General features: G+C 43.3%; 1 protein-coding gene across 9 annotated transcripts in view; it reads left to right on the top strand.

Moving 5' to 3' along the window:
• Positions 1-16110, top strand: part of PLCE1 (phospholipase C epsilon 1) — a 298532-nt gene that overhangs the window by 133570 nt on the left and 148852 nt on the right. For all 9 annotated transcript variants that reach the window (XM_023642294.2, XM_070261759.1, XM_023642288.2 and 6 more), the window contains one exon: positions 573-861. In XM_023642294.2, coding sequence (XP_023498062.1) covers positions 573-861 — 289 coding nt within the window. The remainder of the gene's footprint in view (positions 1-572; positions 862-16110) is intronic.

Raw genomic sequence — 16110 nt, 5'->3', positions numbered from 1 at the left:
GAGGTGAGAAAGGAGGAAGAGGAAAAAGGATTCAGAGACTTTGATCGAAGCTGATGGGTTGAAGGATTACGCCCAAGAGAAAAATATAGAATTTCTCCTTCCCCATGACGCTCCCATCCTCCCTTCAGTTTGAGCGTGGAGAAAAGATTCCTCATGAATGTCAGGCTAAAGTGTTCCTTGGAGGCAGACAGACCTGGGACGATCACTCAGGAGAGCCTGAGAAGACAGAAAGGAAAAGTTTGCCTTTGTCCCTCTGCACAAGAGCTTTGCTGTGCTGAGGAGGAGGAGGAAAAGTTTGAGCTGAATAGATTTTTGGTTGGTACAACTTGTAAGTACTCTGTTTGATAGCAGGGTTGTTTGAATGGCCCAGTTCATAACTACACATAGCTTTTCCAAATAAATGGTGTCTGTAGAATGTTCAGGTTAATGCATGAGTCCAGTGCTGAAGAGTGTTTGTGCTTAGAGCGACTGAGCCTTCTTTCTTAATAAGTCATCTTGGCATTTTGTCAACAAGTTAATTTGCTTTTCTAAGAAACTAGATTAATACTTCCTGTACTTTGTGTTATTCACAGATCTACACTGCAGTGAGAAGGGGAGAAGGAACAGAAGATACAATTGGATCTCTTCTCCATGTCTTCACAGAGCTCCCAGCCTCTGAGAGAGCCCATGAAAGGATTAGCATTGGTCCGTGCTTAAAGCAATGTGTCCGAGACACCGTGTGTGAGTATCGTGCCACCCTCCAAAGGACTTCCATATCGCAGTACATCACCGGTTCTCTCCTAGAAGCAACCACATCTTTAGGAGCACGAAGTGGCCTTCTCAATACTTTTGGAGGATCCACTGGACGAATGATGATGAAAGGTAATGTCTGAAATTTCACTTTTAACTTTTCCTCTTTGAGTGCAGAAAAGAATCTAAGTTAACATTTATGCATCTCTTGATGGAAAATTGAGTTCACTTCTCAGCAACTTTAAATAATGGTAGCTGCTTTAAGAGAAGATAAAAGGTAGTTCTTTATCAAAATTCCTTAAGGTGTAAACATTCCATGTAATAAACGTTAAGATTTTGAATTTCAAAAGAAGTAAATGGTTAAAAGGCTATGTTTAATTTTTAAAAAAATTATTCAGACAGGTGGTTTATCCTAGTGGTAGTCCATGACAGATGTCAATTCCTGTGATAAGATGCCTGTAAACAAGTGTAGTCATATGGTCACAGTGAAAACCAACGGTGGACAGGAACAGAGTAGAATTTAGTTCTCCTTCCTCCACAGAATCAATAGGTTCATGTTGAGCAGAAAAGCTAAAGGCCATCTTCCAATGGCTCCCATCTTGAAAGACAAGATAGTCAGGCATCCTGCTGAAAAATGAAAGTCAGTGGAAAATGGAGTTCCAGCATTGGAACTTCCCAGCTACTTGCCACGAGTAGCAGACAAGCAGGTCAGAAATGGCAGGGCACCAGAGAACCTCGGAGATCTGTGCACTGCACAGCTGTCACAATCCATTTGGCAACCTTCCCTGGCAGGAAGTTGCCAGCTAGACCAGGACCATGCCGAGCAGCGTTCCGCTGCCTGGGAACTGCCAAGAGCTTGCTCTGACATCCAGCCATTTCTCTCAAGGAGGGCAGCTGTTGTCCCTGCACAGCAAGCCCCAGACCTGCAGCTGGTGGGCCAGTGACCTTCCTCCTTGATCTTCAGCCTCCCCCACTACCACCCCGCCACACACACACCCTACACAGGCCAAAGAGCAGGTGCACACATCCCTGTGTACCACGTGGGTACCATGTTGGGTTTTTTTCTGGAGTCACCCAAACTTTTGTGGATTGGTTATAAATGGTTAATGAAGGAAAACAAGATTTGGGAACACTAATCCAAGAGAATAAAAGAGAGAAACTTGGTTTCAAATGTTTTTCATCCATTTAACATATGTTTTTTGAGCCCCTACTAGTGCTAGGTGCTGGGTAGGGAACAGAACGTAGTTCCTCACCTCATGGGGCTTCTAGTCTCTAGGTGGTAAACAATTTCCCCTATGCACAGGATTCAAGATTTCTCTACTCTGATGTGGCTCCTGGTGACTGCCAAGCTTACATTCTCCATCAGTACTATTCCTGGGAAGTTGGGCTGAGATCGGCATGTGGAGTTGGCATTGGTTCAGTGCTTGTGACTCTACGTGAAGACCTCATCCTGTGAGTTATCAGATACACGCTCTGTGCCCAAAAGTGTGTAGGTGTTATGAGAGATCCTAAGAAATACAAGTCAATTTTCTTGCCTTTAAGTTATTTAGGAGTTATTAATGAGGAGGCCAGGTATGCCTGCACCAAGTATTCAAAGCATCATATGAGACTGCAGAGATTTAAGTGCCGAATAATGTGGAAGTGGCTGTAAGTGTTCAAAGAGTTTGGAGAGGGAGTGACAAATGGCTTGGCCTGAAACATGAGGCCTCAAACAAACAAAAAAAAGTCAATAAAAGCCACTTTCTTTCTTCTCCATCAATTGCAAAGGAACAGATCTCCAGCCTGACCAAGGCAGGCTGCCTCCAGTCTTACACAGATCTTTGAGGAGAAAAAAGGAGGCTTCTGGTTAGTGCATCTGTTGCCCTGATAGGAACTTGTTCTCAATTGCTATTTGCACCTCCCTGTTCATATCAGAACTTTGTAGGTCACTGTTCCCAGCTCTGAGACTCATTGGACCATCAGTTCATCTGTTATCTTTGAATTGGTGTTTTGTGCAAGAGTTGGGTGTTTCTTTAACTTTCTGTTTTGCAGCTCTTCGTTGGTTTCTGATATCCCGCTGTAAGTAGCTTCTGCTGGATAACACAATTAGCTGGTTGGCTTCTGCTCCAGGCTTACGTCTGTAGCTTGCTCTCTGTCTCTCTTTCTCAATTTCAGTGTCCTCTCTAAAGTCTATATGGTTTTCAAAGTCTATATGTGCTGTAATGAAACATATGTTCTTCAACATGTCGTGGAAGAAAATGCATCAAAAGACCATATGGGTGTTTGAAGTCATGGAATATTTATAGAATCTATAGGGTCAGCATGTTGACTGGTTGGATCTTGAGCTTTGTTGGCCATATACTCCGGCAGGGGGTCTGGAGGACATGCTGCCTGCTGTGACTTGTTTGTCTTCTTTTATTGCTCTCTTGTCCTAGGGCATTGAGTTGGCCAACAGCTTTCAGCTCTGTATCACTAATGAAAATCTATGGGAAGTGAATAATACACACTCAGTCCCCAGTTTATAAGTGGCTTGCACTCCAGAAGTTCATCTTCCAGGAGCTGTGTGGAACTTAGAACACTTTCCTGGAGAAAGAGTATTAAACATTGTGATTTGGTTCCCAGACTCTAGTCCTCAAAAAGCTCTTTAACCCATAACACAGTTGAAATCTGCACACTTCCCATGTAATACAGAGAAAAACACGATTATTAGAATGCTGATAATCAGCCTCCAAGAAAAAAGCAATTTTTAACTAAAAATTTTAACTAAAAAGTTAGTTAAAAGACGTTTCTTTTTCAGGGGAAATAATTTTAAAGATTTTATTTTTTTTTTCCTTTTTCTCCCCAAAGCCTCCCGGTACATAGTTGTATATTCTTCGTTGTGGGTCCTCCTAGTTGTGGCATGTGGGACGCTGCCTCAGCGTGGTTTGATGAGCAGTGCCATGTCCGCGCCCAGGATTCGAACCAACGAAACACTGGGCTGCCTGCAGCGGAGCGCGCGAACTTAACCACTCGGCCACGGGGCCAGCCCCTCAGGGGAAATAATTTTAATTAAGATGTGTAGAGACTTTAAAACTTTTATGGAGATTTTGAAAAGAACTTTGGGCCATTTTAAAGATTTTAGATGCTGGCATCTGTAGTTTTTGTGTTAAGGTTAGTTACGTTTTGAAACTCATACCAATATGAAAAAATCAGAAAATTATTATCTCAGGAACTATTTTTTATGAGAGGCTTATAAAGGGAAAGAAGAAGGGAAGAGAGAGGAGGGAAGGTTTAAAATTCTTTTTCTCAGAGAGAAAGAGCAGGGAGGAGGGTCAAAAAGAGTGACCTCTTCCATGAGAGAGATCATGTCTGAAGCAGATTAAATGGAGTCGGAGGAGGGAAAAAGACAAATACTGTATGATTCCATTTATATGAGGCATTTGGAATAGTCAGACTCATAGAGACAGAAAGTCGAAAGGTGGTTGCTGGGGCTGGTAAGGGAGGGGGAATGGGGAGTTATTGTTTAATAGATATAGCATTTCAGTTTTGCAAGATGAAAAGAGTTCTGGAGATGGATGGTGGTGATGGTTGCACAACAATATGAATGTACTTAATACCACTGAACTGTAAAAATGGTTAAGATGCTAAATTTTATCTTTTATGTATTTTACCACACACACAAGAAAAATCAATCAAAAAATTTAAAAAGGAGGGGCCGGCCCAGTGGCCTAGTGGTTAAGTTCACGCTCTCCACTTTGGCGGCCCAGGGTTCGTGGGTTCAGATCCTGGGCACAGACCTACACACCGCTCATCGAGCCAGGCTTTGGCAGCATCCCACATACAAAATAGAGGAAGATTGTCACAGATGTTAGTTCAGGGACAATCTTCTTCAAGTAAAAAGAGGAAGATTGGCAATAGATGTTAGCTCAGGGCCAATCTTCCTCACATACACACACAAAAAAATTTTAAAGAGGAGGAACAAGTTATGTGGGTCTTTGGTCTCAAGTCTTTTAAGATGTTAGAAAGAACTGAGGTTGTGAAAAAGAAATACGAAGACAGTTTTTCATGTGACCTCTGGGTGGACCAGGTCAACTTGTCTTTTGAAGTGGTTACGATTACAAGATGAGGGTTGGAGCAGCCTGCAGTAGGTGAGATAGGAGCAGAAATGTCCAAAAAGTTGTTCGTTATTCCCAGGGCAATCACAGGTCAGGAATTGGTAACTCAGGGATTGATTGATCAAGGTTCTGCAGCCTTGCAGCGTTCCCACTGTTGGCAGGGGTCTGCTAGCTCTTCAGCATCTCCATGAGCTTGCACACCCCCAATGGTACAGACGGCTTTAGAAAGACAGCGAACAGTAAACAAACATTCCTGGTTTTCCTGCCTTCAGGACCACCAAGCATGGTCTATCTACTAAGTTGAAATTCTGTCAAATAAGGAGAAACATTTTCTGATATGAGGCATTGATCAGCAAGGGTGTGCCCTTCTTTACGAAGGTGTGCGATCTCAAAATGGAAAATGGAGAGCTCACACCATGCTTTCAGCAACTTCCACGGGTTTAACAAGTAAGATCTTTCTACTTTCTGTCTGGGTTCCCTTCTCCCCCTCTCCGTTAACCTTGCTTGAATCTCCGGACCAACTGCATAGAGCAGTGGCAGTCAAAAGAATTATTGACTTCAATATTTGGGAAGACATTGTGTAAAACCATCACCTGCTTTTGTTTCTTTTTTTCCAATGTACTACCAACTGAAAATTATAAAAGCAAGATCAAGTTAAAAGGGAGAGAAGAGAGTGAGATAATTGATAGTAATGTAAAGCACTGGAATAGCAAAATTGGAAAAATAAATAGTGATAAGGAAGAAGATTTTTCAATATAAGGTGGTAAAGTGTACATATTCTATCAGCTAATATATAAATTTAGTACATTAAACTCAATTTTTCCTTCTCAAATAGTTGCTAAATAAGTTTGTCAACTCAAAGATTAAATATTTACGTATAACCAGGGCAAAGCTGTTACCCGTATTTAGATTATGTCGTAGAAAAGAAAACTCCACCATTCATTTTTAACCAGCTTAAGTGTGTGTATGTGTATGTATAGAATAGGTATATTAAAGTTATTGGTCATATATAAACCACAAATAGAATAATAATATGAAAACAAAAAACGCCCACGTATTTAATGTACTTAGAAAATAGGGAATATTTTGTTTCTGATAGAGAGGTCTAATAAATTTTCAACTTATTTTCTTTTACTGCAATAAGAATATTCTATTTGTGTCTTCTCTAAAGTTATACCTTTGAGTATAAAAAAAAGAAGTCGTAATAGGAATGCACACACACATTTGAACTATGTGACTGTACCTCATAAATAATTTTATTTATAAAGGCTGTCTTTGTTGACTTCCTCATAATCAAAACAGTTACCCTACACATGCCTACCAAGCAGAGAAAGGCATATGCATAATTCTAATTCCAAGATTTAAGTTTATTTAAAGAAATCCTCTGACTTAACTAGTTTTGTGACCTTGAAATTATTTTCTCGATGGTTAAAAGTATGCTTTAATGTAATCTGGGGTATGTTTCTCTGCCAGTTAATCAACTAAAAAGTATTTGTTTGCTGCCCACTAAGGCCTAGTTGTGTGTCACCTCTGGGAAGAATGCAAAAGATCACATCTGGAGGTCTTCAGACTTCAACTTGTAAAGTAATGTTTCTCACTCCACAGAAAATGTAATATTAGGTTTCAGGTCTACTGAGCAGCCCTTACTACCCCCAAGAGAGTCATAAATGCTGGGCTACTCAGTTGATAGTGGGGTCTGTAGCGCACGGGGCCAGGAAGTTTGGTGGGCACAGGACAGAAGCCTTCTGCCTTGGGGCCACAGGTGGTCAGGTGTCATCTAGGAGAGTGACTTCATGCCCAGGTATGGCCAAGGAATGTGGCTCCATGTCTAGGTGTGACCTAAAGATGCTCAGGTGTGACTGAGGAGTGTGTCTCCACACCCCTGCTTATAACCAGGGGGAGTTTCTCGAAAGGGCCAGGGGAGAGCAAAGTTGCTATCTCAAATATTACTGGAGATGCAATGCTTCTTGAGTCAAAGCAATTATGTGTTTTTGGAGGGGGGAAGGAGGGCCAAGTAGAAGAATTATGTATTTTTTTGAATTTTTTCAAGATGACATCCCCATTACTGTTACCCCTGAAAATTTAAACTCATGCATCTAGAAAGAGAAAATTGGGTGTAGGAGAGGTTTAGAGTTGGGTAGAATTGTAGTAATACTTGTTAACATTTTTTTATTTCTTGCTGGGTGCCATGTAGTGCTCTAAGTACTTTGCATGCATGATTTCATTGAAAATCATTCAATATACCAATGAGCGAGGTACTGTTTACTAATGAGAAAATTGAGGCCCAGAGACATTAAGAAACTTGCCCAAGGGTGCACAGGTAGTCAATGATAGAGTCAGTATTTGAACCCAGGCAGCCTGTTGAGCACTTACTGTGTTCCAGGCAATGCACCAAACCCTTATGTGCATTATTTCATTTCATCCTTGTTGTGCATTGACTTGTGTTCCCTGAAAGAGATATGTTGAACTCCCAACCCCCAGTACATCTGAATGTGACCTTACTTGGAAAAAAGATCTTTGCAGATGTAATCAAGTTAGGTTAGAGTGAGCCATAAACCTACCAACTAGTTGCCTTTATTAGAAGAAGAGAAGAGACATAGAGACAGATCCATGTTGGAGTGAACATCATGTGATAATGGAGGCAGAGATTGGAGTGATGCACCTGCAAGCCAAGAGATGTCGGGGACTTGGGGCCACCACCAGAAGCTAGGAAGAGGCAAGGAAAGATTCTAACCAGAGTCTCAGAGGGAGCATAGCCCTGCCAACACCTTGATTTTGGACTTCTAGCCTCTAGAACTGTGCAAGAATAAATTTCTTTTGTTTTAAACCATCCCAGTAGTGGTAATTTGTTACAGTGACACTAGGAAACTAAGTCCTTTTCATAATCCTATGAGGAAGAAATTATTAACACAAGGAAACTGAAGCTCAGAGAGGTTAAATGACTTGCCCAAGGTCACACAACCAGTAAGTTTGTGCAGACAGTCCAGACCAAGCTTCTCCAAGGCTCATCCGTCATCACAGCTATGATGGAGATGTGTTTGCAGCTCTCCAATGGCACTGTCCATTTTTGCCTTGTTTTAGTTGTTTTTGGGTTTTTCTAGTCCCAAGCTCTAATGCTCATCCTCCTCTCACACACACCTTGCCTGGCACAGGACGAGGCACAGAACAGACAGTCCATAAACCTTCACGGAATTGAATGGCAGGTATGTTCACAGAATCAGGGAACATATAATCCTTGCTCTTTGATAACACTTAATTGAATAAGATAATTTTACACCCAAAGAAAGAGAACACTAATTTATACTGTAGGTTTATACTTATAAATACTATATATATAAATAATACTAAATATATAAATAAAACACTAATTTATACTGTAGGTACTAGCATATCAAACTCATACAAGATGAAAATGCAAATATATTCAGGACGTTTCCAACTGGGCACAAAAGCCAATTTTCAATGTCTCAAAAGCTGTTATCAGCACCAGGGTCCTGGAATGGTTGCAGGGTTATCTCTGGGGCCTTCCTTACTCCTTGTGTGAACTCCCCTCCCCTCCTTCCAGGTGCCTGCCACCTCAAGGGATCCAGAGCCCTCCTAACTGTACCAGCCCATCCACTCCTCCCTCGCTGCCATGTGAAAACATAATCTCATGTTCTCGCTGCAGTGGGTCCCAGCCGGGCTTTGTGAAGAGAGTGACCTGATGGGTTAGAATAGAGACCTGGAGTGTCGAGTGATGAGGGAAGCTCCCTCTGGAGGGCTAGGGACCCATGGAGGAGCTGACGGTAACTGGCAGAGGGAATGGGGCACACAGGTGCAAAGGTATGAGACGGGAAAAGGCAAGATGTGTTCAGGGAACTGCTGGTTTACGAGGCTGGTCTGGCCAAAGCTTGGGGAGTACAGAGGGAAAGCAGGGAGGCATGGGGCTGGGGCTGCGGGAGAAAATCGGTCTCCAGGGGGCTGTCTTTCATGAGAGCTTGGATTTTACTTTGTAAGTAATGAGAGGCACTAACAGGTTCTAAGGAAGGGTGTGACGTGATCAGATTGAGTCTTTAGAAAGATCCATCTGGCTGCAGTGTGGGATGGCGCTTCTCAGAGTATCATCCTTAGCCCACCTGCATCAGAATCGCCCAGCGTGGGTGTTCAAAATATAACTTTCTGGGCTTCACCCCCCAGACCTACTCAGAGTCTCTGATACTTCAGGTGAGTAAGCTTAGTGTGGAAGGTGGATGGGGGGACAGGGCTGTGAGAACTGGAGGCATTTGGGAGGCTGCTGCTAAGGCATGTTCCTGGTAGGGTGCTGGAGGCCGCCCCTATATACAGTCTTCAGTTAGGTTTTCCTTAGGGCCCATGCATCAGGCCATTCATTCATTCGTTCATTCATTTAACGAAGATTTGTTGAGCATCTGCTGTGTGCCAAGCACTGTGCTAGGCCCTGAGGATAAAACGGTGAATAAGATATCGTTTTAACTTTGAAGGAATTCGCCTGCTAGTGGAGGAGATGGACAGATAAGCATGCAATTTTAGGATGGTATAAATTTTATAGTTGAGATAAGCACAGGCTGTCGGGGCTCAGAGGGAAGTCCCTATACCACACTGAGTGAAGTCTGAGGTTTCTAAGACCACTTAAGAGCCTGGAGAAATGGGAACACCTGTTAAACCAAGGAAAACACTCCCCTACCTGTATTATGAAGCTTCTGTTTCTACTTCAGTCTCTGCTGAGATCATCTCTCTTCCCCCCATAGCGGAAAAGATGCTAAGTGTTTATTCCTGGGGTTGGGAGCAGTGTCTAAAAGTCTATGGTTGGTACAAAATTTACTGCTCAAGTTAAAATTTGTACATTTTTATGACGATGCATTACTCATTACAATAAAATTAAATGAGATTTTTCAGCACATGTAACTAATCCTTTTGAGTGTTTTTAAATTGTTTATTCTTTTAAAGAACAAAAACTCATTTAAATGAACTATGAAAATTCTTGTCCATGGGAACATTTATAGAACATAATGGAATATGCTTATAATTTGTTTATAATAACATGGGGTCTGTAGCAAATATTTAAGAGGAAAAAGAAGATCTCAAGATAGTCTGAGTCATTCTTTAAACTTCTGTTGGAATTGAATTTTAAAACTAAGAAATCATAAAGAAATTAGTAGTATGGTTAAAGCAGTAAGAGAGCATTTTAAGAGTGTTTAGTTTACTATGGGCTGAATTCTACCAGAAGATATTTTGTTATCTTCAAGAAAGTCTAAAATGTTTGCCAACTGGAAACGCATATTAGGTTTTTTAAATCTTTTAACTCTGTATTTCATTATGACAACAAACTTTTCAAAAAATGATGTTTATAATATGAATCCCACAGGTGATTCCATGAGGGCCTGAACTTCAACCCCCCTGAGGCTCTCCCTGTGAGTTTTATGGTCCCCGGAAACACCCTTGGTAGCAGCAGGAGGTATTTTACCCTTGTTTATACCCGGAATCACATTTTTGCACTAATAAGCAGACTCGTCTAAAATCTATTTCAAACAGATCGTGTTGTGGATGGTCTGGGAACATCAAGGGGAACAGAGAGTGCAAAAAGTTTCAGACACCCTGGCACCTCACAGGGTCTGGGCTTATAGACCAGAAAGTCTAGAACCAAATCCTTTAACTGGGATTGATCAGCCAGCAGGGGCAAAGCCAGCATTTGATCCCAAGCCTGTCTGATTCCCATATCCAAGTTCTTAACCACTAGGAAACCCTCCAGTTTTATCTCCCACTCAGGTCTCAGCCTGTGTCCTGAGCCGTGTGTGTGTATGTACATATATAAGTACAACATGGAACCCCCAATTTGAACACAGGTCCATCTGACCACAAAATTGATCATTTTGCTGTATACCTGCTGCCTCCTTGACCTAGAGAGCTCAAAGAACTTCAAGGATATCTCAAGCATTCTTTGATATGGGCAGCTATGAAGGTAGATGGGGGGTCTTCCCATCTACAGTTAAGTAGTCATAGCACAGAATCAACCGAATGGGAAAAGGGATTTCTATTAGCTAATGGACCAAGCAAATGTGTTCCTCTCTACAAAAGAAGCCACGTGGTGCCTGGCACATGGGCGGGGCTCAGAAAATATTTGTTGAGTGAATGAATGAGTAAATGAACACGTGCACATGAGTCTAGGCTAACACACAGTTATCTGTACTAAAACCAGAAACGTATATTTGAAGCTATCTGGTTCGATCCTGTGAGCATCACCAACATCCAAAGTTAATTTACCGGCAGTACTGTTTTTCAAGCATCATTTACAACAATCATCTGGGCTGGTTCCAGCCCTGCCCAGTTCCTGACTGAAGGTAGGTGGCAGAAGACAGAACGTCTGAGAGCCATACGAGGCATATTTAAACCTTTGGTCCTCATCGGCCTCTGAGCAGGAGGGTCCTGCCCAGTTGGGAGGTAATAACTGGCCCACAGAGAGGACAGCCATGGCATGATTTCTCTCTGGTCTGTTTCTGTCATTGCCCATGTGCCTTCACACCCCTAGGCCAGTTGGCAAGTTCTCCTGAGGGTCTTATCTCTATAAAGTGGGCCCACACTGTTGTGGAGAAAAGAAAAGGAAAAGAAGGAAGGAAGTGGCCCTAAGTTTCTGCATTAGGTCTGCTTTGGAGTGCCTGGGGTCTCTTCCATGAGCAGAGAGGTGAGGGCACCTGCACTCTCCGGCCCTCAAGCCAGGAAAGAAGTCCCCATTTCCTCTGTATCTTTGCGGAAGGCCCTCCTGCCTGTGGTTATCATACCCCAGCACACCGAGAACAGGCTACTGGTGGTGGAAATTCATTCACCTTACAACTGTTATTAAATACTTGCACTCTCAGATACCAAGAGTAAAACAGACATTTTCCTTACCCACATGGAGCTTAAAGACCTGTAAGGAATCAAGCAATTCCAAAAACAAATGACAAATTGTAGCCATAGTACACAGGCTGAGACCTGGATGTTTGATGTTTTAGCTGAGGGCTAAGGGTCCAATAGGTAGAGTTGGAAGTGTGGTCTAGACAGAAGTAGGTGCAGAGGCCCAGTGGCAAAAGAGAGTATGGCAAGCTTGAGGTTTGGATGGAGAGTAGAGAACTGGAAGGTTCATCAATAAAGTCTAGAGAAGTTAGAATGATGAAGTCTAACAGGTATCAGGTGCTCACTGTGTGCCAGGCATTGTGACAGTGTTTTTAAAAGTGTTTCCTAATTTAAAACTCACATTTTTTACATATGAAGAAACTAAGCCACAGAGAGGCAAAACAAATTGCTAGATAATACAAGCTCTTATTAAGGGCCCTTGTCTTTATCCCTAGGATTAGTGGGAAGCCATCAGAGGATTTAAGCAGAAGTGACACAGTAAGATTTATCTTTCGAAAGGACGATTCTGATAAAAATAAACTAGCGATGACCCACCTGCACGGCCCCTTCCAGCCCTCTTTGTACCCAAAATTAAAATGTTTACATTTAGCACTGTCACAGATAGTAAATTTGAAGATAAATGATTATTCTGACATAGAGACCCAGATAGCATTAGCTGAAGTGCTGCAGCTGTTGTAAGGAGGTGGGAAAAGGAGACATGGCCTAGTCACCCAGCTCTGCCTACTCTCTGGGGACTGTATTTCAAAAAGCGGAGAAGAGGGTCTTGTGATGTGAACCAGAGAGAGGGAATGAAGGCACTCCCCCTCCAGGCCTGGGGGGACTACTAACGCTCCCCTTACCCACAGCAAATTCGCTGAGTGCTATGAGTCCTAGAAGTGTCTTACTTAGACCAGGCCAGCAAAAACTCCCTCATGGGCCAAATCCAGGATATGTGGGGTTTTCTTTGACAGCTGCAGTATTTTAAAAATTGGCAAATTTTGCATTAAGACGTAGAGTTCCGGCTTCTCTGGCCCCCCTGGGCTGGCCCTGACCCACACTAACCCTCTAGATTAGACACACCGGCTCCATCCTCCTCCCAGGCTACACCTGGCCGCACCTCCCAGGTCGTCTTCCTCCCAGCTCCCGTCTCATTTTCTCACCTGCATGGTCCTGCAGGCATCCACATTTGGGACCCCTGGATGGTTTTCTGGATTCACAGATGCTATCGAGGATTTCAGTTCATGGGTTTAGGAGGCTGGGCTGGAAGTTGGGACGAAGGGCTGTAAACACAGGAAAGTCATCCTTGTACCGGCTCCTGGTTGGGGGCTCTCCCTGGGAGCTACAGTAGTTTTTCCTGACAGGAAAAGCGGGTGAGATAAAGTGCCAGGGTGGGAGTTAATGCAGTGCCTGGGAAGCAAAGAGGAAATGATTTTCATCAACAGTCTAGAGGGTAGATCAGAGAAAGAAGGTTAACTTGGTAGGTATGGTTACAATTCGGAAAGCAGAAGTGAAAATTTGGACCTAAAGTGTTAGAGAGCCATGGCAGGCTCTTAAACAGGTTGAATTTTAGGAAGGTCAGACCCACAGTGACATGTTAGGGTCTGGAGGCAGGGTCACCCTCTGTTGGAAGGCGAGTGGCAATTACAAACCTGGATGGTGCTTCGCAGATTAGGAATGGTGCCCTCAAAATAAAGAGTCAGAAGCCGGTGTGAGCCCATGTAGTTTTCGTTGGCACAGGGCCGTGGTTATAGGAAAAAGACTAGTCTTGAAAATTTAGCCTCACCGGGAGAAAAATGAAATGTAATAAAAATTGCAGTTGGTTAAGAATGGAGGCATTTTTAGTACACACAGCACCATTGTGGAGATCTCCAAGCTCGTGCCAAGGAGCAGATGCCGCTCAACTTCCCCGGGAGTCGGGGCATTCGAGCGCTCTTGGCGCAGCCTGCGCAGCCGGAGGGCTGGGAGCAGGGCCTCCTCGGGCTTCCATAAAGAAGCGTAGATCTTGCCCAAATGTGGAAAACCTTTGGGGACGTGAAAACCATTAGGGATCCAAAGCCCTGATTTGAACCAAGCAGAATAAACAAACCCCTGCCCAAATTGGAACTTGCTGGACGCCTTTCAGAGTTATCCAAGGGGAAAGGCTGAAGGCCTCAGGGTCTTTGAGTTGGTTAATGTCTTGTTTCAGCTGCTTCGCTCCAGTCTGATGAGACTGTGTGCGCTTCAGTCTTCGTCCTTTTTTGACGTGTCTCAGCACCTCGGTTGCAAACCCACAAATGGATTGCGTTCTGCACCTATAATATATACAGTACTTTTTTTTTCTGCTAATGAGATGTTAAAGCCCAAGTTAGATCTTCTGTAAGTGTGTTACACATTCAGGAATTGGGTTGGAAAAGCTCCAGAGAGCATTCACATTTTCCATAGACAGGGTTTTGGTAACTTCCCAACCTCCATTTCTATTTTCAATATCCTTTGTCACTCTTTCCAGCCCAATAGTTTAGTTAGTTTTCTATACGCATAGCATAGTGTAACTTTGTGTCTCTCTCCCCATGACAGTTAAGTGGCATATTTTCCTTCTTGATCCCAGTTTTTTAAAAAATGGGGGAGGCAGATTCATAGAGAATTATGAATGTTCATTCACTCACTAAGTAGTCAGCGTAGTGCCTACTGTGGGCTGGACACTTTGTTAGGCACTGTTTGGGGACAGTGGAGGGGGATGGACTGAAGAAGAAGAAAAAATTCCCCTAACTCCTGATCTCCACAATCTATTAAAAGGTAGAGATAGGAAACTGAGACACAGAGCATCTAAGAACCAAGCTCTAGAAGGTCACAAATCCAGAGGTCACAGAAGCATGATGTGAGCTGGTCTCGACCTCCACTCAGGCTCTTACCCTGTCTCTCATCTACCTCTAGGAAATATAATGTCATGTAGCACAAAGTGGAAAACATTTACATGGCTTTGTTCTAGCCAGGAATGAAAAAAAGCAGTGTTGTTAATCTTTAGGAGTTGGTGATTTAGTTGACAGAGAGACTGACATGAACATGTGATTATACTGTACTGTGACACATACGAGGCAAAGATTAGTGATTAAGAGTGTGCGCTTTGGTTACAGACAGACCTAAATTCCAGATCTATGACATACATGCTGTGTGACCTGGGGCAGATTACTTAACTTTGCTGTTCCTAGATTTCATCATCGTGCCTGTAAATTGGGAACAATGCAGATTCTTGCCTCAGAATTATAATGGGATAAAATAAATGAATCTAATGAATATAACGTGATTAGCACACTGTCTAAAAAAGGCAAAATAAGCTAGAGATGGAGCAAAGAAGACATTCAAGAAACAGCATGAACAAAGGTGTAGCTAGTAGAGGGTCCTAGCAAGGGGCCAGGTTCGGCAGGAGAGAGGGAACATGCAGGGGATTGTGGGAAGTGGAGCTGGGAAGGGTGCCATGGTCTGGAGGTCGCCTGGAGCTGCGGCTGGGCCTTGGGTCAAGGCAGACCTCAGGAGGGCAGGGACCCGGACAGCAGCTCTTCCTGGCTCTAGCCTTCAGAGCTCCTTCCTCCCATCCAGCCCCCCTCCTTTCCGCGATTCCTAGTCGCCTCAGCTGCAGACAGCACTCACTGCCTCAAGGCCTCTCTTGTCTTCCTAGCTCGCTCAGTTGGGTGGTGCACAGGCACATCCCTTTTCTCCTCCTCTACCTCAGCTGTAAGAAAGTTGGAATTTTTTAGTGCAAACTTTTCCTTTCAAAAGAAAAAGAGAGAAAAGATGGAAGGAAGGGAGCGAGGAGAAATGAGATGGGAGAACGGAAAGGGAGAGAAACGACAGAGGAAGGGAAGGGAAGGATATGCAAATGCACTGAAACAGACGTGCAGCAAAGCCGACTTAGATACCTCATTTATCAAAGGTGGGTCACAGAGCAGCCTCGCTAATGGTCCCTTTTAGGACTTCCTGTTCTTCTCTTCCTTGCTTCTGCCTTGAGTCTGGACTTGGAGAGATTAAACCAGCTATCTGGGGAAGAGTCTGTTGACCTGGTTGCCACATCCCTTCTAGAACCTTCTGACCTCTCCACAGAGGTCCCCAGGTCTTGGATCTCTTTGGCCCTGGGCTATGTCACATTCCTTTGTGTTTATCAATCTCTCCATCTATTCATTAGGTGACACTTACTGGCTCTCCTCTCTGCCGGGTGTTGGAGATAGCAATGGAAAGAATAGGAGGTTGAAACGGCATTGCTACAGACTCTGAAACAGCACCGATAAAGGACCCAGGGCCACCCGGAACACCTTTGTATTACGTATATGGTACCCAAAGGGACCATTTAGTGCTTACTTGGACCTAAATTCTGGTGGTTTTGATTTAAAAAAATATATATATCATTCTTAGACCTTTATCACTTTGGAATTAAAAGCAAAAAGCCTGCATGGTTAACAAAATCATTAAT

This window comes from Equus caballus, chromosome 1 (genome assembly GCF_041296265.1).
Source record: "Equus caballus isolate H_3958 breed thoroughbred chromosome 1, TB-T2T, whole genome shotgun sequence".
Lineage (NCBI taxonomy): Eukaryota > Metazoa > Chordata > Mammalia > Perissodactyla > Equidae > Equus > Equus caballus.
This window is presented reverse-complemented; position numbering and strand designations above follow the sequence as displayed.